General features: G+C 45.6%; 1 protein-coding gene across 1 annotated transcript in view; it reads left to right on the top strand.

The window, feature by feature from the left end:
* The first annotated feature begins 5,638 nt into the window (after positions 1–5,638).
* The window catches only part of ALPK3 (alpha kinase 3), a 30,022-nt gene continuing 13,617 nt past the window's right edge, over positions 5,639–22,043 (top strand). Inside the window, 4 exon segments of the mRNA XM_072345404.1 lie at positions 5,639–5,701; positions 5,703–5,875; positions 14,644–14,682; positions 17,772–17,893. Of these exon segments, the coding sequence (XP_072201505.1) occupies positions 5,639–5,701; positions 5,703–5,875; positions 14,644–14,682; positions 17,772–17,893 (397 nt within the window).

The raw sequence follows: 22,043 nt of genomic DNA on the forward strand, positions 1-22,043 counted from the left end.
GTGAAGTTGCTCCCCCGGTTCCTGAAATTTCCCTTGCCGGATGCGGAAATGGGTCTGAGTATTCATTAATAAGTCGGCCAATTGATTTAGGAGTTAATTTCAGAGAGATCTTCTGGGAGCAGAACACTTGTGCCTGTCGGATTTCTATCGCAAACAGTCCTTTATGCCAGGATGAGAGATCCTTTGGGCACTTCTGGAGCTACAGCTTAATGAAATTAATTACGCTCGCACACGGGCTGCGCTTTTAGAAACAACAGAGTGGTGAATATAAGGATTCATTATCACTGCACCGTGACTTCCATCTGCAGAGCACAAAAGGCAGAGTATTCTCTGCCACCAGCATCTCAGGTGAGGCCTTAAGTGTGTCTGGGGCAATGAAATGTTCAGTATTCACCATCATTACATTTAATTTTGCTATGTGGCTCTATGGCACATCCACATCAGGGCTAGTTGCCCTTTCTTTGTAGGCAGAAGTGTAGTGTTAGAGAGGGTACCCAAGGGATGAGGGAGATAATGTGAGATCTGCAGTGGCCTATCTAAGAACAGACTCACTGAATCCACACTTACGAACTTTCAAAAGACCAGACCAAGCGGAAAGCAGCCAGAGGTCGCAGCTGGTGGCCCACAAAATTGAGAATGGATTGAGCAGAGGGTGAAGAAGGAGTGACCATAATTCCCAGAGAACCTTACATTACTCTTTGACATGAGCAGGCAAAGAACGTGACACTAAACCAATGGGGCTGAAGCAGGTCTGGGCTTAGGACCAGTGGGGACAAATTTCTACTATTTTCTCTCCCTCCACACATATGTCAGTTACCTTCAGGATACAGACAGACCCTGAATGGCAGAGAGAAGCAGTTATGGTTGAGAGTAAAGGGGTGGGCAGGATGTATGAAATGGTGCAAGCAGAACCACTTCCATATACTTCCCCAGGCAAGGGACACTGCTGAGTCATGGCACAAGGCTGGCAGAACACAGCACCGCTTAGTTCCCCCCCCCCCCCCCCTCACACCTCAGTGCTTTTCTCTTAAAAGTGATGAGTGTGCAGACTATAGAAAAAGCAGAAACCAGAACAGGAGAAGGATGGAGGAAGGATTTTCTTCCTCCACATCATTTTCTCTGTGCAGAATGGGACAGTCATGCTCTGCTCCTGCAAAGTTGGCAACCTTTCACATGGTCTTTGTGAGCAGAGGGGATTCAGGAATAGGATGCTCAGCACAGTCACAGGTACTTCATTTCTGCTCACCTTCCAAGCTGTCTCTAAGAACACACAGACTTAGCACAGAACTCAGGGTCCAGCCAAGCATTTTGAAATATACTCCTACATCTGTTAATAAACATATTAATAGATTGCAAATGAAGGTTCTGTCTGAATGTTTTCCAGTAGTTCTGTCACATCTCTGATGTTGAGTAGCTATAAATGCAGTGCAGGTAGCTAATAAAAATGATCATTAAATTAACCCCAACACTTTCCAGGAGCTAAAGATGACACTTCTGCTTGATGCAGCAGCTTTTTAATCAGCTAGAGTCCTCTGCATTTCTATTATGTACCTTGTCAGAAGTCCACTGAGCTTGCCTCAGATCAATATGAGCCCTTCTATGTGAACATGTGGCAAAGAGTACGCTTTGTTTTACTTATTTATTTATTTCTCCAAGCCAGTGGTGTTTATTTGTTGATATTGCATTGGAGAGCAGGAAAAAGCTTATTGTTTAGAAAGGGAGGAACTTGCATGTATATGGACAGGATGGGAAAAGAAAGGGTTGTGTTAGAGGAGTGAGCAAATATCTGTGACTCACTGCGAGTCAGCACTGGATTTGCAGGCAGAGGATGAAAGCTTTGCTAACAAGGATTGAAGCCTTGTGGCTGACTGGCTTAGACTTCAAAAACAAAATGGTGAGAGAGCAAGTTTCCAAATGGAGACAGAAGCAGAGGGCACTGTCACTCTGCAAACAGACATGCTGCAAAAGTAATCTCTGCCTCAGCGGGATAACTAGGCACATGAACCAACTGAGAGCCTGAAAGGTCAGGAAAAAAAGACATCATGTGTCTGAGGGAAGGCTCAAACACTACAGCAGGATTCACCCCATTGCACTGAAGCTGGTAGTGCTAAGCCTGCTCTGGCCCTCCAGTTTTCCCGTCAGTAGTGGGGGGAGAAGCAGAACCACAGTGTGAATGGGGTGTGAAAGGAATCTGAAAATCTCTAGTCCAGCCACCCAGTCCAGGCAGGATCTGAACCACTTGTTCAGCTGCTTGTCCATCCACATGTTACCATCTCCACAGGCAGAGATTGCCCACCTCCTGGTCCCTGTTGCATTGTTTCATCCCCCTGACAGGACACTTTTTTTTTTCTCTCCTCAGATCTGATCTGAATTTTCCTCACTGCAACTTGTCTTTGTTGCCTGTCACTCTGTGCCTCCGGGACATGGCTGGCTCTGTCTTGATTGCAACCAGTGAGGTACTGAACACAGCAGGAAAGTCTCTATTTAGTCCTGTTATAAAGATTGTATGTCAGGTATGCCACAACAGGTCCTCCCAGCATCCTGCCTCTCACAGAGGGCAACAGCACAAGGCATGAGATTGGGGCATGCACAGAATATGTATCCTTTTGTAGCTCGGAGGCTTCTTAAAGCAAAACTAATATATTTGTCCTGAGGAAGCCTCAGTAAACTTTCCTTCCACCAATTTCTCCTATGTTTCTTTTTTGTTTGTTTGTTTGTTTGTTTTTTGTTTTTTGTTTTTTGTTTTTTGTTTTTCAACTTCTGCTGACACACAGCAGCAGCAACAATGAGTAGAAGCATCTTAATGCCAAAGGGTCTGAGCAAGCACCTCCATTTTGCTGAGTGTACCATCTTCTAACATCACTTAAGGCCCCTGGTATTATTTTGAAAGACATTCTTTCCCTGTCCCTCAGGACTGTGTATACCTCTGTTCCTTCCAGGCTGAGGAGTCCCAGTTATTCACCATGTGACAGCTGTCCTGGCCTCTGATCATTCTTGCTGCTCTCCTGTGACTCTGTTGCTTCATATGGAAAAGGAGTGTTGTTACTTCCTCTATCAATTGTGTTACATTCATAATCATGGACTTTTGTTGCTATTTTACTGCTTGGTCAGGTGAGATCTTTTGGTCAGGTGGGATCTTCAGTCTCTGCGGTGATCCTCCCCATATTTCCTAGTAACAAACCCAGAGGCCCTATGAGTTCCATCTCTGCATTCACCAAGACAAAGTATCCTCTCTGATATCACAGTTTCAGCTACTTGCATGCTTGCCAGTACAATCACCTGTGATAGTGATCCGCAAAAAGCAAATAAACTCCAATACCTACATGTGAAATGATGTAGGACCCCTTCCAAAACACTGCCCTGAGAGCTAAAATAAGCATTTTACTGGATCTTGGGTGGAAGAGCAGCAAGTCTGATCAGGACACTGTCAAGCAACTGGATACATCCAAAGCTCAATTGCTTTGGACTAGTACATCTTATGCAAGTTTAAGTTGTTGATCCATTATACATTGACTCTGACAGGCCAGCAGGATCCAACAAGCTTTATATGAAAGCAGGGGGACTGGCTTTCAAATTAGTGTTGTCTACTGGGCTGCTCTGCTGGACTGCATTCTGGATTCCCCACAGTCACTGTGTTCCTTTGCACCCTTCCCCCCAGCCTTATGCTCCACAGATTTCACTGTCTTCCCTTCTACATGGGCTTGGGAATCTGCTGAATTTGACTGCTTTCTTGGTGGACATCAATTTCTCCTCACACAAATCTCCCTTTCCACTTGTTTTCCAAGGTTTGGTACATCAGTGCTAACAAGTAGCTAAAGTTTTGAGTTGAGTTGTATCAATCTGTATCTGCTTGTCTGTGCTGTGGCCTTGTGCCCTGGTGTCTCCCAGCACTTTTCGCTGTTTACTAGGTCCTTTCTGGGGCTCATGGCTGATTTAGGCCTGTTTACTTCTGTCTTTCACATGCCATGCACACCAGTGTTGTGTTTCTACTGCAGACCTCTGGAGCAGTCAATCATCCATAGCATTCCAGCACAGGGCTACAGAGCACGATCTTTTCTGCCCCAATCAGCCAGCCAGGAGCCCTCGACCTGGTTCCTCTCAGAGTTGTCACGGGGCAGCCACCTATCTCATGGACTGGGGGTGGCAGCAAGTAAGCAGAGAGGTAGGAGACTCCTCATGGGATGCAAGGGAGAAATATATGGGCACTGTGCAAAACTTTGTATGGGATGCCTAGGGAGGAACCAAAGGCTGGGGAATGGAGAGATCAGGGTGGTCTGAGAAGGGGCAAGTATAGGAAAACATAGGGTAGTAAGAGGGTGAAAGGGGGTGGCTGCACCTAAACCAGTATAGTCATGCCTCAGCAGTGTTCTAATTAAACACCATTTCTAACCACGTGGTTTGGTAAGAAGTCCTCTGTGATGCAGGTGATGTGTGCAGCCATCACCTGCATTGCTGCTTGCTGTCGTAGTCATTCTCTCTCCTCTTCAGGCAGGGATCAGCACAAAGCCCCGTTGTTTTCCCACTTGGGAGCTCTCTAGCAGAGTCTCATCTCTTTTGCAGCAACACCTGCTGTTGTTCTCTTCTCACAGACTGCTGGCACGCAGCCATGGGCAGGCAGCCGATGCACAGCAAGGCTGCTCCATCCATCAGTCCTTCATGGAGCATTGCGTTGTCCCTGGCGATGTGCCTGCGGCATGCGATACAACAGCTTGACGGCAAGATGAAGGTGGAACAAGAGGAAATTCGATTCTATTATGGGTTATGTTTTCATCTGGTATTAAGTCGCTCTTGGTAATCTTTTGTGACACATGCTCACCTCTTACAGCCCTGTTTTGTGCTGTCCTCTTCAGGGAGAACAAGTAACTGCCAGCACAGGGCTTTCTTTGGGAATCCTGGAGAAAAATAGCTGCCAAGGGGATATTTGGTCTGTTCAGTCTGGAGAAGGACCCAGGGAAACCTAAGAGTGGCCTGTTGCTAAGGTATCTAAAGGGACTGTAAGAAAGGAGGAGACAGACTCTTTATCAGGGTCTACTATGATCAGATGAGGGGAAATGGTTTTAAATTAGGAGAGGGCAGATTTAGGTTGGATATAAGAAGTTTCTTACACTAAAGGCAGCGAGGCACTGGCACAGGGTGACCAGAGAGGTGGTGGTGTCCCATCCCTGCAGACACACAGCACCAGGCTGGGGGGCTCTGAGCACCCGATGTGCTGTGAGTTTCCCTGCACACTGCACAGAGTTGGACCAGATGATGTTTAAAGGTCCCTTCCAATTAAAACGATCTTGTGATCCTAAGAAGTGCTCCTGGGGCAGACACTGGGATGCAACTGCTCTGGTGGCACTGATAATGCTGCTGGCAAAGCACTAATACTGCACCTCTGGGGCAGCTGGGAATGTTACAGCCCATCTCGAGAGAACTTCAAGGAGTCCCAGATCCCCAGTTGTGCCCCTGAGGATATCACGAAGCAAACTTGCTTCAGCGTCGTTACGTTCTGATAGCCGCCGAGCGGCTCAGGGCCGGGCCGAGCACACCTTCCCGCTGCCCGCAGGGCTCCGTGCCGTGGGGAGGAGGCCCCCGGGCCCGGGCCGCGTCACAGCCCCGCCGCCGAGTGACAGCGGCATGTGTGGGGCGGCTATAAATGCCGGCGGTGATTGGCAGGGTCGGCAGCGGCGCGGCGGGCAGGGGCAGCCGCAGCCCGGCCGGCCGTCATGGGCTCGCCGCGCCGGGGGCTCAGCGACTCTTACACGGGCAACGGGCGGACGTCGCCGCCCCAGCGGAGGGGCAGCGTGGAGGGGGCGGAGGAGGCGGAAAGCGCGGCCTGGGCCTCGCGGCCCGATCGGCGCAGCTATCTGCTCAGCATCCGGCCCCAGAACAGGTGAGGCGGACCGGGGGGCGGCAGTGCGAGCCGGCAGAGCCCCGTGCCGAGCGGGCAGCGCTCGGGGTGGGCGTCGGAGGGCGGTGGGGAACCCCGACGGAGCACGGCGGCAGCCCAGCCGTCTGGCAGCGGGGCCCCGTCCTTGCTGAAGGCGAGCGATGCACAGCGGTGGAAATATGTGCTCGGGCTATCGGATGTGCTCGGGCTATCGGAGCAGTCCTCTACAAGGCAGGAGGGGCCAGCTCCTTGCTTCGCTGAGGAAGGACAGTTTTTCTGTGGCTGTTGCAGGGGCTGTCGGCGTCGTGCGTCTTTTTATAACAGGGCTGAGCTGACTGTCTTGCTGTGAAATCCTGACAGACACGAGCTTCTGTCTTTTTTTTTTTTTTTTTTTTTTTTTTTTTTTTTTTTTTTTTAATCCTTGAGTTAAAGTTGCCTGCAGGATACTGCCCTGCCCTTTCTGCCCTTTCCCTACAATGAAGCTGCCTGTGTTATCTACACCAGGCTCCGAGCAAGGGGCCCGCTGTGCGAGTGCCTTATCTTATTGCCAAAAAGGTATTTCTACAATGTAGATACGGGCTGAGGAGTGACGAGAACTACATTCCTGGGTTAGAAACGGCCTGAGGCGGGAGGTCTGGGATAGGAATGAGGCTTTGTTCTCGGGGAGAGGGGGGAGGGAGGATGGTACGATAAACATGCTGTCAACTCAGAGTGGTTGAGGTTAATGAATACAAGGCAACATGCCAGGGAAGGCAAAGGTGTTGGTTATAGCAATAGTCGTTCAAAAGAAAGCTTCTAAATTACTTTGAATTCTCTTGGAGTGCTCTTCAACCTGTAAGCCCTTGAAACGAGTGTGCATCTTTCCTTACTGATGAGTTATAAATAATCCATTTCCAGCAGGTCAAGGGTTGAGACCTGAAAAAAGCTGAGTTTTGTGAAAATAAATATGACACCAAAAGAGAGAGAAATGTGCTGCCTGATGGTCAGATGTTAAAACTGTGTAGTGACAAAGTTAAGTTGCCTTAGTTCAGTTGCTTTGTGCTTCTATCGTAGTGTGTGATCTAGTTGCAATCTGGCTGCGTACCATAGCATCATCAGTACCAGGAATGTAGATACAGCATTCACAGCCAATCTATGACCTCAGACTGTGCTTAGTGGTGCAAAGGAAAGCTGTAATTGCATCCAGCACTTCTGTTCTAGAGATCACAGATAGAGAATCTTTAGTAAATAAGATTCTGAGGCCTTTTGGTTGCCTAGAGCTTGACTCCCTATTTCCCTCACTGCCAGATACATTCAACTTGCAGCTTTAATCTGTTTGGCTTGAAAGAGGCTTCATCAGTCCTCAAGTAATACTTCCAGTGTTCTCAGCTGACCTCCCCAGATTGAAGTTTTGTTTAAAGCCATTGAGAAAGATGCACAGTGGTGTGATGTAAGCCCGGTGTCCTCTGGATGCATGAGTTCTGCATCTCAAGCACAGTGACTCCAGCCCACATCTTCTAAGCTCCAAGCCTTAAACACCTTGAACTTGGCACACTAGAACTTCATGTTGTCTGCACTCCTGTTTTGTAGGTAGGAGTCTTACACCTTTGCATACAAAGTAATGCTGTATTGCAGTGCTTAAAGTGGCAGTGGATTCATTTTCCACAAATCCCACAGTGCCCTTTTCAACCCATTCAAAAGCTTGGTTATCAGCGTATGACAAAGTGATTTCATTTTGCTGTTTGACTTCAGTGGCTATTCCTTCTGTTGTAAGAGAGATATGCTAAATAGTGAGACTCACCTTTCCCTGTATTCAGGGCATCTTTCAGGTTCTCTAAGGAATAAATGAGATAAAAATCCTGTTTCCTGCACTGCCTTGAGTGCAGATTTGAGAGAAGATGTGTGGAAACAAACAATAAAATTGCGTTGCTGTCTATGATGCAGGGCAAAGGTTTGAATGAAGTGGGGCCTTTTGTCCTGTAATTAAGTAATTAGAACTTCCACTTCTGGAAAGTGGATGAGTGGGATGGTGTAGTAAGGAGACTTTCTGAAAGCAATTAAGAGTTTAATTAAATCCAGAAACATCTGGAAAGCTTACCTGGGAGAACTGGAAAAGCAAGATGAGTGATAACATTCAGCAGTTCTCTTTAACACAGAGGTACTTGAATGTGGTGGCTTTAAAGCTGGCCAACATGGGGCAAGTGATACAGACACAACTGCAGAGGGAGGCTGCTGTGGTGGTTGGAAAACGAAAATGGATATTCAAATCCGAAGAGAGTGTGGTATTTTTTTCTCAGATTTATCTTTTGCTGTGTCTCTGTATGTACTTGTAGAGCATTTAGCTGATTACTTGCCTGCTCTCTTCTCTCTTTCTCAAAGAAAAGGACTAGAAGGAATAGTGATGTGGCAAATATCTTCATGATAGAATATCCTCATGGAAAGAAACAGGGGTTAGGAACACTTCTGGGACAGCTCATGGAGAAATTTCAACTGTATGCATGCATTAATGAGCTATGTAGAGAACATGGATAGTCTTTCTTGGCTTCCCTGAGCCTACAGCAGGAAAGGGCTGTCGTGCAAATTGAAGGATACTAATTTGGAGTCTGGGATATGCTTTTTCCATTTCTTACATGGGAGAAATTGTTGGGAGTAGTGTTACAAAGGCCAGAAGATCAGGGCTGTTAAAAATGGCTGTATATTCATAAAGTCATAGAATAACCTGAGTTTGAAAGGACCCACAAGGACCGTCAGCTCCACTTCCTGTCTCCACACAGTACCACTCAAACCCTGTGGCTGAGAGCAGTGCTCTGAGGCTCCCTAAGCTCAGCAGCTTGGGGCAGAGCTTTTCTAGCCCCACCTGACTGTCCAGCTGCTGCTTGCGTGTCTTGCTCTCTAGAGCCTTCACCACCTTTATAGCTCCCCCTTGGATGCTCTCTAATAACTTTATGTTGTTATACTGCAGTGCTCAAAAGCACATGCAGTGCTGGAGGTGAGACCAAACCAGAACAGAGCAGGCCAATTCCTTCCCTTGACCTGATGCACCACAGGGTAAAGAACACTATCCCCTTATCAGACTGAGTATTTGGGATATTTACTTTCTGTGCACTTGGGAACTGTTCTTTAGGAAGAGGCTTTCCCTTTCTGTAAGAACAAGACAACTTTGGAGAATGTCTTATACCTTAGGATACAATTTCTTTTGTAAAAACAAATGGCAAATGCTTCATCTGCATTTGAGGCCTTCTCTTCTGTTGGAAGCAATCAGTACCTCTCATCTAATGCAAATAACTGCTTCTAGGTCTTGTTGATGCATTGCCTCCTTGCTTAAATATCTTTTCACTGTCAGAGCTTTGTCATATGCAGATATTTATAGAGCATATCGACATTGCCACCAATGTTTTCTTGGATGGCTTTTTCTGATTGTGGTGGCAAGTGAGCTCAGGAGAGTGCCTTGCCATAATTTTTCTATGCATCTGGCTTTTCTGGCTTGGAACAGTTCCCAGTCTTGTATCTCTTGCTTTGTACTTTATATTAAATGAAAGTGAAAAGGTCGGTTGCTGTAATAATGAGAGCTGTAAACTCAGGGCTGCTTAATTCCCAAAAAGCATGGCTAGCTTTCTTAGTTCAGAGGAGTTCTCTCCTTAGCACCTGGGCATCTGTAACTTCTTGTGGCACCTTGTTTTTGGCAGTAAACAGTGCTAATCCCCAATAAGAGACCAGCTGTGGCATCTGAGGGAATTCAGTACATCTATCTTGTCTGATGGATTTTGAAAGGAGACGCATCCAGTGCTTACTCAAAAGACAAAAGCAAAGATGTTGATGGGCTGATCTCCAGTCCATAGGCTTATTCCCCTATATGAGCAATAGGGCCCTGTTTGGGTAGGGCTCCTTGTCAGTAGTACACTATGAATAATAATCCCAAGATTTTTTTTTTATTATTATTTTTTATTTTTTATTTTTTTTCTCCAACCCTTTCTACAGCAATCAGTTGATATCTGCTGGAAGTCAAGTAGAGGTGAACTAATAGCCCAGGCTGGGAGATCAGGACACTGAGCTGGACAAACAGCGCCTTTCAAGAGCAGTGTAAAAAAGCAAAATATATCATATTTCAATGGGTAGTAGCATGGTTTCCTTGAAGACAGAGGCAGTTTCCAGGAGATAGAATTAAAATGTGCTCCATCCTCCTCCTACCTCAACTAGGGAAGGAAGCTCTTGGATGGATGAGGCTGTTCTCTCCCACTGACTGTGCCTTGTATCCCACAGCATCAGCTGCTCCCCAAGGGGGAAGTTAGAAGAGAAGTTACAAAAAACCTCTACTTTCACGTTTCTTCTTTTCCAACCCACAGTCACAGAAATCTTCACACAATGAAAATCTACACACACACAGAAATCTACACACCAGAGAGACGTCAGCTTAGCTGGGTGTCTTGTTGTTCAACACTTGTTCTGCTCTTTGTCCTTCCACGTTCCTTGTTGTTTTTCAACTTGTGACTAGTTAATTTGGACAATAGAGGCAGTTATACTGCGGAGTTAAAGTGCAAGATCTGAATCATCCTCCTGAGTGTTACTGTGGCTGATGGAGGAACACGTAACATAGTTTGTTTTCCATCTTCTCTTGTGTTGGCATCTAGCTCTAAATGGTTACATGCAAGTCCATGTTCATTTAAACTCAGCATGAATTACCTGCTGAAAAACACCACAGTTCTTCAGCCTAGCAACAATTTACTCTGTGACCTTGACAAGTAGAGACTCTATTTTCCAGTCAGTAAAATAAGAATGTGTCTTGTGCAGTTCCATAGCACTTGCAGCTACTTTATCACCAGGTTGCTGATAATTACTTCAGCGGTACATGAAACACAGACTTTTTCCATGTGTGCATGAAGTGCTTGATAAGAAGCAGGACGCATGGCAGGAAAGAGGCCTTAAACATAATCACATGGACATGAAGACTTAGTTGCTGGCTTTGAAAAATATGAAATGAGTGGCTACCGACAGCTAAGAAAATACTCTGAGTGGGTTGTGTTTTTCTCAGGCTGCATTAACCTTGCAGGCAGAAAAGCTCAGATGGAATGTTATACTTAGAAGCCTGTATGTACAAAACAAGCCCAATAATTGCACGGGCAGAGTGACAGCAGGCAGGAATGTCTGCACAGGACTGTTGGAGCAGTCCTTCTGTCCTGGGGATGTTCTGCTCCCCTCTTCTGGGGTTCTTCTGTGGAGTTTTTCTGTGGTGCTATTTCCATCACAGCATAACTTGGAGGTCTCAGACTTGGTGTCATTGATGCATTTCTCTGTTTACTTGCTGCACTGGACAGCTAGTGCAGCTCAGTTTTTGTGCTGTGGAAAAGCACTGAAATATATTAATGACTGTTGCAGCTCAAGTAGATCGAGTCCATACACTTGGATGTGTGAGGAAGGAACCAATGTAAAACGTATTTCATCTTCTAAGCTCCTGCCAACTGCCACGTGGGGTACTGAGCTGGAAGGAAAATTATTTCTCTAGCAAGAAATAAAGAAGAATTTTGAGCAATAACTGCATGAAAGGGATTAGGAAAGATGCAGGATTTAATATCATTTAACATAAGTTTTTAAAGCAGTTGCCTTCTCAGTCCCAGTGGGGTGATGTACGAGCCCAGACCATCAGCTTGAGTGATATTTTTAGTGATTAGGAAATGAGTGTTGTTGACAGTTCTGCCTCCTGTCCTTGCAGCAAGACTGAAATTAGGCAAATGCATGAAAAATGGGGAAGACCATCTTCACTTCCAAAGGAAATTATGAGTATTTGAAGGGCTAAAAGCTTTGAGAGGATGAAAAATGTTGAAAGCATCTGATGAACTGGCATTTAAAGAAGAAGAGCTGAGGCAGGTAGAAGCCACATGGAAGAACAACAGAGGGGTGTAATTCCCATGGGCCAGTGCAACAGTGGTTAACAACCAGATCTGTATTTTCAGGGCTAGCTTTTAACAAGCTGTCCCTTATTTCATAAGTGAGATACCTGCAGAGGATTTCCTACCACCGTGGTTGGATTTGTGGAGAGCAGAACTCTCCAACCTAAGCATGCAGAATCCCCTTTCTCCTGCACATTTAGCCCTTGATTCGCCTGCTTTAGATGTGTAAGGATAAACTAAGCTTCTGCCTATATCCATCAGCCCCTGAGCTTGCTCAGAGGATACACATCCACTGTAGATGCTGCATTTAATTAGCAGAATCCCATACTGTGTACACTAACAAGTCTCTGGAGAGCTGAGGATATGGATGGTCCAATCCCAAGGCGTATCAGACTAGGCATGCTGGGGCATCTGTCATGCTTTGTGCAGGAGTTCCACATTTCCAAGTTAATAGGTTTGGTTTAGAGTCTGATGTAGTTATGCTGGTGCAGCTCTGTGTGGGTATGCTGTAAACTTAATTAAAATGAAGTGAAATGCCAGCTGCCTGCAGGCAGGGCTGTTGTAGCTGTAGCTTTCGGAATGTGATCTTACTTTCTCTGTCCTTAAATCACTAGTTTGTTTAAAAAAGACTTCCTTACTTCTTTAGCATATTGAGGTTAAACTTTAGTTAACACATGTGACTTTTTTCTTTTGATATTACGAAGGATCCTCAGGAGACCAGCAGTCTACTGTTCAGCATAATGTTTCAGGACATGCAGTGAATAAAGCCTGGGCTGCATGCTCAGCGCCGGGAATTCAAAGCATTGACTGTGTTCACCACTTGATCGCATGTGTGAACACAAGGAGTTGGGGCACAGGCATTCTTCATTCTGGCTCTAGTCTTTTCTGTGATTAAGAGAAAAGACACCTCTGCATTTGTCTCAGGCAAATAAAGCATGTTTAAAATATTGTTCCACCTATGCTCATGTTCTCCAGTGGATATTTTAGGATCTTCCCTTCTGGCTCCTCAAGTGATGCCTGTGTCCTTTATATTCCTCATAAGGAGACATTTTCACTTGTAATGAGATGCAACGTTCAATTTTACTGTTGAAAAAGAGGGGAGGTGAGCCTATGTATGCCTATGAATTAGGGGCATTGTGGGGTTGTGGTGTGAGGTCACCTGGGACTAGTAGGATAATTGTGGGTGGGAGGGAGCTTGATCCCTCTGGTAGTGAGCAGCTAAAGTGGAATTGCAGCTCTCTTAAGCTGTCAGGATGTCAGTAAAACTGGTAATATAAGGACAGGTCTGGCCTGGGGCTTAAAGGGATGTCTCAGATGCTGGGGCTCAGCTGGAAAGACAAAAGTGCGGTTCCTCAGACTTCCCCAAGGAGCAGCTCAGTGCTTGCAAAATGGATCGGGTAGCCGAACGTCAGCCTTTTTTGGCTGCTGTGTGATTCTTTTCTGCTGGGTAGTTCCTGATCTGATGCATGAGCAGCAGTGTTGGCTTTGGGGAGGGATCAATATCATGTGCCTGAGAACCGAGAGTGAAGCTGCTGCCAAAAGGGCAAGTGCCACCCAGTGTTTTTGGGGTTAGAGCTGCTCCTGAGCAACTGCCTCAGACTTCTACCTAATCCGCCTTTGCAGAACTACCTCTTCAGTTCTTTTCTCTGTGGGTATGGAGAAGTGCTACAGGTGGAAGTGCTACAGGGCTGGCAGCAAGAGTTTTCTGAGACCCTCTATAGTCACTTGTAGGGGTGAGATTCTGTGTCATGCTGACATCTGTGCAATTAGTACTTGCACGGAGCTGGGATGAGGTCATTTAGGTAGAAGACTTGAAGATTTGTGCCTTTCTTAGTTCTGCATCTCCTCCTGTAGCAGCGTTGTAAAGCACTAAAGTTTGGTTGTTCAGCAGTGGTCCTCAGGCTTAGAAGGTCTGGTCCATCTGCACGTACCAGTATTGGAGTATGACTTCTTACATCCCAAAAGACAACTTGCCTGTGCTGCAGTCACCTCTGAGGCAGTATGTTGAGGCTGTAGTGTATGTAACAATCCTACTGGGTCACACTAAGCTTGCATGGTGCTGGCTATCTGTTAGCTACTTAGTTGGACTTCTGATTCCCTTGTTGATGAGATCAGGGCAGGTTGGTGAAACCCTCCTGACTGCTAAGGGTCCTACAGCCCTCAGGAGCTGCTGCCACAAAATGACAGCATGGCGGATGTGGGTCCCTGAAGATGCTCCTCTGGGACTGCTGCTGGTAAGTAACTCATCCAGGTGCCTTGTGTAGGATTTGTATTTGATTTTTATTCCCTGAAATGGTTAATGCTACACCACATTTCTGCAGAGAAAATAAAGTGTAGATACCTGTAAATTCCAGTGTTCAGTGGTTTTTGTTGTTTTGGTTTTTGTTTGTTTGTTTTGCCTGATCCTAGTGATTTGGCTAGCAAACTGGAAAGCAGCATATAATGACTGTAGCATTTTCAGCTTCTCAGAAAAGCTGGTATCTCCGTCCTGAGCAAAACAGAGGTGACAAGCTGGGGCCACCTCCAGAGACATGGGCATGCAGTGAACTGTACTCTCAAGTACCATTTAACCAAGTAGCTCCCCAGTGGAATTGCCTGCTTTGAGCACAGTGCTGTGGGCAGTGCATGGAAGGCCCAGGTGCTGCTTCTTGGAAACCTACTTGTATAAGTCTCCTTACACTTATTCTCTGTGGTTAACGACTGTTTCATTTTTACAGCCTTTGACTTCAATTTACAATGTAGCTTGCTCATCCTGGCAGTCAGCCTGAGTAAGGCAGCTGTACCTTCTTTTAATAGGACCTATGACCTGCGCAAAACAGCTCATATTAATACGTCTCTATAACAGTTTATTTCAGCTCCTTTTCATGCTTCTTTATCTAATGTTTTTTATGCTGTTTTTTTGCTTAGCTTACCAAGCAGCAGATTCTCTCTCTCCAGTTTAGGAAGGTAAAACTACATTGCATTAAACTTCTCTGACCAAACACTTTGCTGAATCTGACTGCATATGATTAATCTGTAATGTTTAGGTACTAATTAAAGAGAGCCTTGGGGTGATCTAACAAACTTATTCTGCATGATTGCGTTCCTAATACTTGCCTGAACTGCAGACAGCGTAGTGAATGTTAGTTGTAGTTCCTGTGGTAAGGTGCAAGAAATATTCACCTTTTGTGGCCAAAGGATGGGTGTACAGTTTGTTCAGCTACTGAGTGATATTAAAGTGAGACTTCCATACAGAGACATTAAAAATTAAATGTGCCCGCCCTGAAGCTATCAAAGAAGAAATTTTCTCCTTTCCCACCATCCTGTGCTTTACTATGAGGATCCTCCTTCATTTGGACTCTGCCACGATGTGCACTTGCATGGTTGGACCTTGCCTCTGGCAAAAGAGCACATCCTGAAGTCAGTGGGCATTACTGGTTTGCCACAGAAGCAGGTAGAGGATGGTAGAAGGAGAAGCCTCTCCAGAACACCTTGGTAGCTCTGGGATTGTTAACCAAAACGTCAGGAAGAGCAAATCATGATTAAGAATAAGCAAATCAATTCTCAAATCTCCTTTTCTTGCAGACTGCTTTTGTATGGAAATCCCTCTTTAATTTTAAAAAGGCTACTGAATTGCTAGTGTCCTCTTCCTGATCTGTAGGGCTTTTTCTGCAACAAAGATGCACCTTCAGGAAGGCCCATAGGAAGAGAGGCTGCTGCCTTGTATCAGATTTCTTGAAAGCTCTGAGTTACTGGTTTAGAAAACAATTTGAATTGGAGAAATCGCATTGCAGCTGGAATGAGTCAGCTGAGAGCCCCACAGCACTGCAGTCTCTAAAACCTGCCTGTGACTAATACAATAGTTACTTTGAAAGATTAAAGAGACTTTCCAGGGCTCACTGCCAAGTGTTCCTTGAGCATGTCTCGTCACATTCATCTGCTGTGCCTGTGGAGTCCCCAGCTTCTGGTGCTGCTGCTTTCTTGAAGCATTCAGTAGCCTTTGTGGTATTTCTCCTGGCTCTGGGGTTTGCACTGAAAGGATCAGACTCACTCCCAGTGCTGCAGTGATGTGGCACTGGGATTAAACTCGGTCCTGAGTGTCACTGTGTTTGTGCACATCACTTGTTTTTATTGTTGAAGATGCTGAACTTGTTGCTCTCTTACTGGGTTATGAAATGGTCATTGATTGGGGAGTTGTGACTTCACCATGTGGATCTGTAAGGCATTTACTCATCTAGGACTGGGGAACCTTAATGAAAGGTACATCAGAACCCCACCAGCAACTGCCTCAGCACTGGATTTTCTGCCCTGCTCATTGGAAATGGGAGTTTTTTGTCTCCTGGGTTTGGCGTATGGGAAGGTTTCTCTGCTTTGACAGTTATTAGTATACACAGCCCTTTCCTGGCCCTGTGGCTGTTGGGAGGGGTGACTTCCAGGACCAGTCTCCCGGGGACCACTGCTTTCCACAGAAAGGAGCCCAAGCCATGGCATCTACTTTTTACCTCCTGTCCCATACCTGTTTGCCTATAGCTCATAACCCTTGTTCAGTAGATAAGTCAAGTTTGCAACAGGCCCATCTTCCATCCCCTTCCCTGATGCCAAGTGCCTGGGAGCTGGGTGAGGCTCGTGCTGCCCCCCAGCCCTTTGTAACTCAGGGATCCACCTCCCTGCATCTCTCATAAACTGAGGCTGATGGGAAGCTGGAGTGAAAGCTGTAGGACTGCAGCCCCCAGGTAAGTTTTTTTGGATGGATGAAACAAGCAGTTGCTGTGGCTGGAGCTCTTCTGGTGCCTTCAGCTGTGTGTGGTTCAGTCCTTGCTGCAGTGCCTGACCTAGCTGGCTTCATGCTAAGCGTGGATTTTGGTATTTCCTGAACCAGAGTGCTTCCTCAGCAGGTAGAGCATGAGCAGCAGCAGTGCCAGCTTCCTGCCTGCGAGGTGGGGGCTGCTTGTGAGGCTGGTGTCCTCCTCTCAGCCATCACCATACGCTGAGAGCCCTTCTGCTCATAGTGGTACTGTGTCAGGAGTGGTCTCGGGGTTTGTTTCACCTCTTGCATGTCTCTAAAAGCTGATCACTTGTTTAAGGAATGTGTCTTCCACTGCTGAAAGTGTTTTAAGCAGAGCTGCTGTCCACTAGTTCCATTGCAATCCTTGCTGTTTCTCCTAAGGTCCTAGCACTTGAGACCTTGGGATCCTCTCTCCCAGTGTGAACATGTAGTGTTTTAATTGCAGAGGAGAAAATGAAAGAAGTTCTTCCCTTCCAAGAGTGCCAGAGCACTACCCAAATGAAGATTGTACTTGGAATTAAATCCTTTTCCCCCTTTCTTTTCTTTAAAAGAAAAAAAAAAAAAAAAAAAAAAAAAAGTACCTGGAGACTCTAAGATCCATTTTTTTATGAGATTTGTAGATAGCACTGGCCATTTGGGTGGTCTTTTCTGTTTGGACCTTGCAGCCTGAACTTGGGGGGTCAGTGCATGGACTCGTGGAGTGTGTACTGTGAGTGCCTACTTGCAGTAGTAAGAGGTGAAGCAGATGTCATGTAATTCCTGAGCACAGAAAGGTGCAAGCCAGGCTCAAGGGCCATATGCTTATGAGCTATGTTCAGTTCACACTTGGCCTGAAACTGCAATGTGAAATCTTCACAAATAAAATAAAATCTCAGTGGAGAGAATTAACTGATAGCGCAGTACCAGGAGAGCAAAGCTGCTTTGTTAGTGTCATGTTTTGAGCCTCCTGGCTGATCAAAGACATGTTCAAATGTGACCCAGAACTAAAATTATTCCTGACATTCATTATCCTAACAGCTTCATAGACAAAGGAGATGTGTCCCAAATGACACTTTAAATTGACATAATCATCTTAGGGATGAAAAAACAGTCAAATACCACAGCTCTTGACTTGACTTGTGAAAAACCTGTGGTAGAGATGATGGGAGGGAAGGGGGGCATGTCTAACAAGAACACAGCACAGGTAGGCTTTTGAGATGAGATAGGAAGGGAACCCTTTGATTTCTTTCTAGTACTTTGATCTCTAAGAAATGCTTCTTGAATCTTCCAGGAGCACCTTCTGCGCAATCATTTCCCAGCTGACGGAGGAAACCCAGCCACTATTTGAAACCACTATCGAATCTCGTTCTGTGTCCGAGGACTCTGATGCTAAATTCACGTGCATAGTGACAGGTAACAGTGCCTTCAGTGAATAACCTGGTCCTGTCTCTCTTGCTGGACTTGTGCTAGTTAAAGTCTGGAGCAAACAATAACAGAACAAGTCCAACATTGTCATACTGACAAGTAAAGATTCATCAATTGCATGACAGTTTCAGCTTTAATTTGATGGGGGAAATGAGGGGAAAACGTTTGACATTGTGAAGAAGCAAGGGCCTAACCAAACATCTCAAGCAATACAGATTAAAGACCAGGAAGGGGAATATGCTGATTACTGCTTGGGCAAGTGATACTTTATTGTCCTAATCCGTGCTTCTCTAATCCTGGATTCCACGCCTCAAGAATATGCAGTTTTGAAGACTGTCACACTGGAACCAACCTTAGCTCTCACTGCTGACTATCGATTTGCATCAGTGATAAACATGTACCTGTCAGTATCTGAAATAAAGACCAGTTTCTGCCCAGTGAGCTAAAATCTAACCATGAGCAGGAAAGATTTAGGCCAAGGAGTACAGAGAGAGATTGAGAAGACTGAAAGACTGCTAGTGCAGAGGTGTTGTGGTGAAGAGGCATGGCAAAGCATTGATGGAAAGGCCAGCAACTCCTTTGCTGATGAGCTTTTGCCTCTTAAATATAGGAATGCTAAAATTTCTCTCTCGTCTTTTTCTTTTTTTTTTTTTCGTAGTAATTATCTGTTTAGAACACTGATCCTTCCTGTTATTGTGTAAGTTACTTATACTGACAACTTAGTGAGATTCACTGAAAAAGCTTGTTACCTTTCTAATGAGGAGAGTACTTCCAATGAGCCTCATACCTCTAGTACCAAGACTTTCCTAAGATTTAGAGAATCCAGTTTGGCATTATAAAGATGCTGTAAATAAGTTGTATGCAAAGAAGAACATACTGAACCTCTTTTCTGAAAGCCTCCTACTTTGAATTCTTGGCTCTTGTCATATGATTCACAGGTTTTACAGGTCTGGCTTTCTGAACTTGTTGGGCCACAGCTGGTACCTTGACTTCATTGGTACTTATCTTTAGCAAATGACTTCCTGCTTCTGTGGTAAAACTGGGCTTCTAGGGTTGCCTCCAAGCCATACCCTTTCATTAAAAGGGCTTTCCTGATCATATTTATTAAGAGGAAAAGCTTTACATGTTGTGCAATGGCATGTAACTCATCATTTTACAAGCTGAGAGTGTTGGAGGTCAAAAAATGAGTTCTGTTCGGATATGTTATGAGATCTCGAGTAACATCAGATGCCATTCTCTCCTCCTCACCTGAAAGTGTCATGGCGGTGTGAGCCCAGAGTGTGACTGCTTTGCATGGAAGCATACAAAAGCACTGCTTTCCCTTTCAAATTTTCTTTTACAGTGCCTAGTCCTGGCTTAAGACATCCCCAGATGCACCTTGGGGTGGATAGTTTCTTTTGAAAGGCCTCTTCTCTTCCAGACTCCAAACAGTACCATCAGCTCTATGTAAGAGGGCCAGGGTACTTCAGTCAGCCTTATAAGGGCCAACATCTCTCCTGGAGAAAAGAGAAACTACTCACTGTGAAGGAGACATGCAGACAAGGAATGCCTCTGCTTGTACATGTCAGAGTATATCTAGAGACAGATTCGCTCTCTATCCAATTTGTAGCCATTCCTAGCTGTTTGTAGGCAGAAGGCTACCTTCCAGCTGTTGGTACTGGGTAGCACAACCTGATGTCTTACACCGTGTTGAAAAACTGATACTGGTGTCACTTCTAATGAAGTGAAGGAGAGCTTCAAATGAGCGTCTTCAGCATGTAGTTATTTTCACACTTAATAAGCTAGACAGGAGGATATATTTGTGCATTTAGATTAAAAGACTCCTCCCAGAATTAGGAATTTTCATAGTAAAGTCCTTAAACAGCCTGGAACACCTGTGCCATGTGATCAGTATGAATATGCTGTGGTCCTGTGGCCTGCTGTAGGAGCTGAAGATTTCTTTGGGACACGGGGCATGAAGTGCAGAGTAAAGTCCATTTCTAAAGTCTAATCAGGCTTTCAGATATCTCCCCCTTGCCATGATGTTTATATTCAAATAGGAGGTAGTGAAGGGAGAAGTAATGATTGCATCCCTGGCCGGTGGCCAGTGTGGTACTAGCTCAGTCTTGCTGCTCTGGTTGGAATCCAGGGGCACTTTGGTTCATAGCCTTACAGGAGGCAAAGGGCAAGACTGTCAGTTACTCTTGTTGTTACTCCCAAGCCCCATATGCAGTTACATGATTTACGATGACATTCTTTTGCTGCTTCTTGACTGATAATGAGTTCCAGTGCAGCACCTTATCTGTGAATACCAGAGACTCATTGGTCTTGTCCTAGGAAAGCAACACAATGCAAGCATTTGAAGAGCCAGCCTCCAGAATGTTCTGGGAGCAGCGGGAAAGAAAGTCTGAGGCAGGCCTCCTGATGCTCTTGGGTAGCTCCACAACCGCTGCTTTTTTCCCGTCTTCTGGTTCTGCAGCTTTGTTCTGCCTGCTGCTGGAGTGCCTAATACATCTTATTTGATTGTTTTGGGTCAAGTCGTGCATCAGTGATGACATGTTTTCATTTTTAGGCAAAACTAGTTTAGCCTTTATTTTCTGAGAATGAAGAAAACAGCAAGATACGATTTTGTTGTGTTTGTTTCCTCTTTGTGTTGTGTTTCCTCTTTGTTTCTCAAAGAGGAGAGGAGCACACTCAGCTTCTTTGCACCAAGTTGCTTCCTTGGTGGGTCTGACTGGACTTAGAGACCTCAGGGGTCTCATCCTTCAGAGCCTCTCCTGTGAGGGGTTATAGGGCTCTTGACAGTGAGCAGCTCTTATTGGAGGTGCTGTAAGGATTTCACAACTTCTCAGTCATCTCCATATAGTGTTGGCTGGGGAGGGAAGATGCAGGCTGATGAATCACAGGGGCTTGGATGAAGGGGCATGGGTCTGTGTTTGCTTTTCCGGGAGTGAGGCTAGCTCTGAGAGGTGGTGACTGTATCTAGCCAGGGCTATTGCATCAGTATCAGGTATTACCAGTTTACAGGCAGTTTTGTTCAGCACCATTTCAGCCCTCCTTAGGAAGAGACTGACAAGGATCACTGAGAGTGACTCCCAGCTCCACACAGGGCCACCAGAAATTCGGACAATACCTCTGGGAATGTTTGAATCAAGAGAGTGAATTCCTTGGATGGAGAATGTGTGGGGGGACACAGAGGCTGTGGCTTTAGGGATGGGGCAGGTCATGAGCAGGGTGGTAGAAGATGGCAGTGCCTAAGTTTGGGGCAGCCAGGGAGTGAGGAAAGAGAAGTGAGTGTCACTTGAAGGCCAGTGGCATGGAGAGATGCTGCTCTCAGTGAGTGTCTGGCCCTTCTGTCAGCATTGCTGAGTCCATGGGCCAGACGGGATCAGATCTTACCGTGACTTTTCCTCCTAAAACTGCCTCAAGCCCCGAGACAGCTTGTGTAGAGGAGAAATGGCAAACCAAAGAGATCATATGAAGATGTTTTCAAACTCTTTTCACCTTACCAAGCTTCAGAAGCTCAACTTCCCCGTTTACTGCCCCATAAAATCAAAGCTGAAATTGCTGTAAACACCTTTAATGTTTAATGCTTTAAAAGTGCTTAATGCAAATGTTTCTGGATGAGTTCACAAAAGCTTCTCAGGCTTCAGGAAAAAAAAAAAAAAAAAAAGAGTATTTGATCTAAACTTGGCAATTTCTCTATGAAAAACCTGGGCTTAGAAGGTCTCCTGTACCATGCAGTGCTCGGCTGTCATGGTAGAGCAATGCTGCTGGACTTCCCAAAAGCTTTTGCTGATCCTGAAGGTGCTTAGGGAATGCAACAGGAGCCTGTCCTCCTCCACAGGAATGCATGTCTGTAAAAGTGGGGTGCTTGCTGATTAAATGCAGGAGACCAGCTGCCAGCAGATCCCTCTCTGCACCAGCTGCAAGGGGGGCTGCAGGAGGGGCAGGCTTAGGAAAGGTGAATGCTTAGTTTTATGAATGGCTGCTCTGTTCTGAAATATGCTATTTGCAGCCACCACCACTTGTCTGATGGGGAGCAGGTATAAAAATGCAACATGCCAGAGAGATTTCAGGCTTAATAAGAAAAAAAGCCTTTTGTCAAGGCACTGAGCAGCTGTAGGAATTACAGCTCTTTCCAGCAGATGTCAGCTGG

This window comes from Excalfactoria chinensis, chromosome 10, assembly GCF_039878825.1.
Source record: "Excalfactoria chinensis isolate bCotChi1 chromosome 10, bCotChi1.hap2, whole genome shotgun sequence".
Classification (NCBI taxonomy): domain Eukaryota; kingdom Metazoa; phylum Chordata; class Aves; order Galliformes; family Phasianidae; genus Excalfactoria; species Excalfactoria chinensis.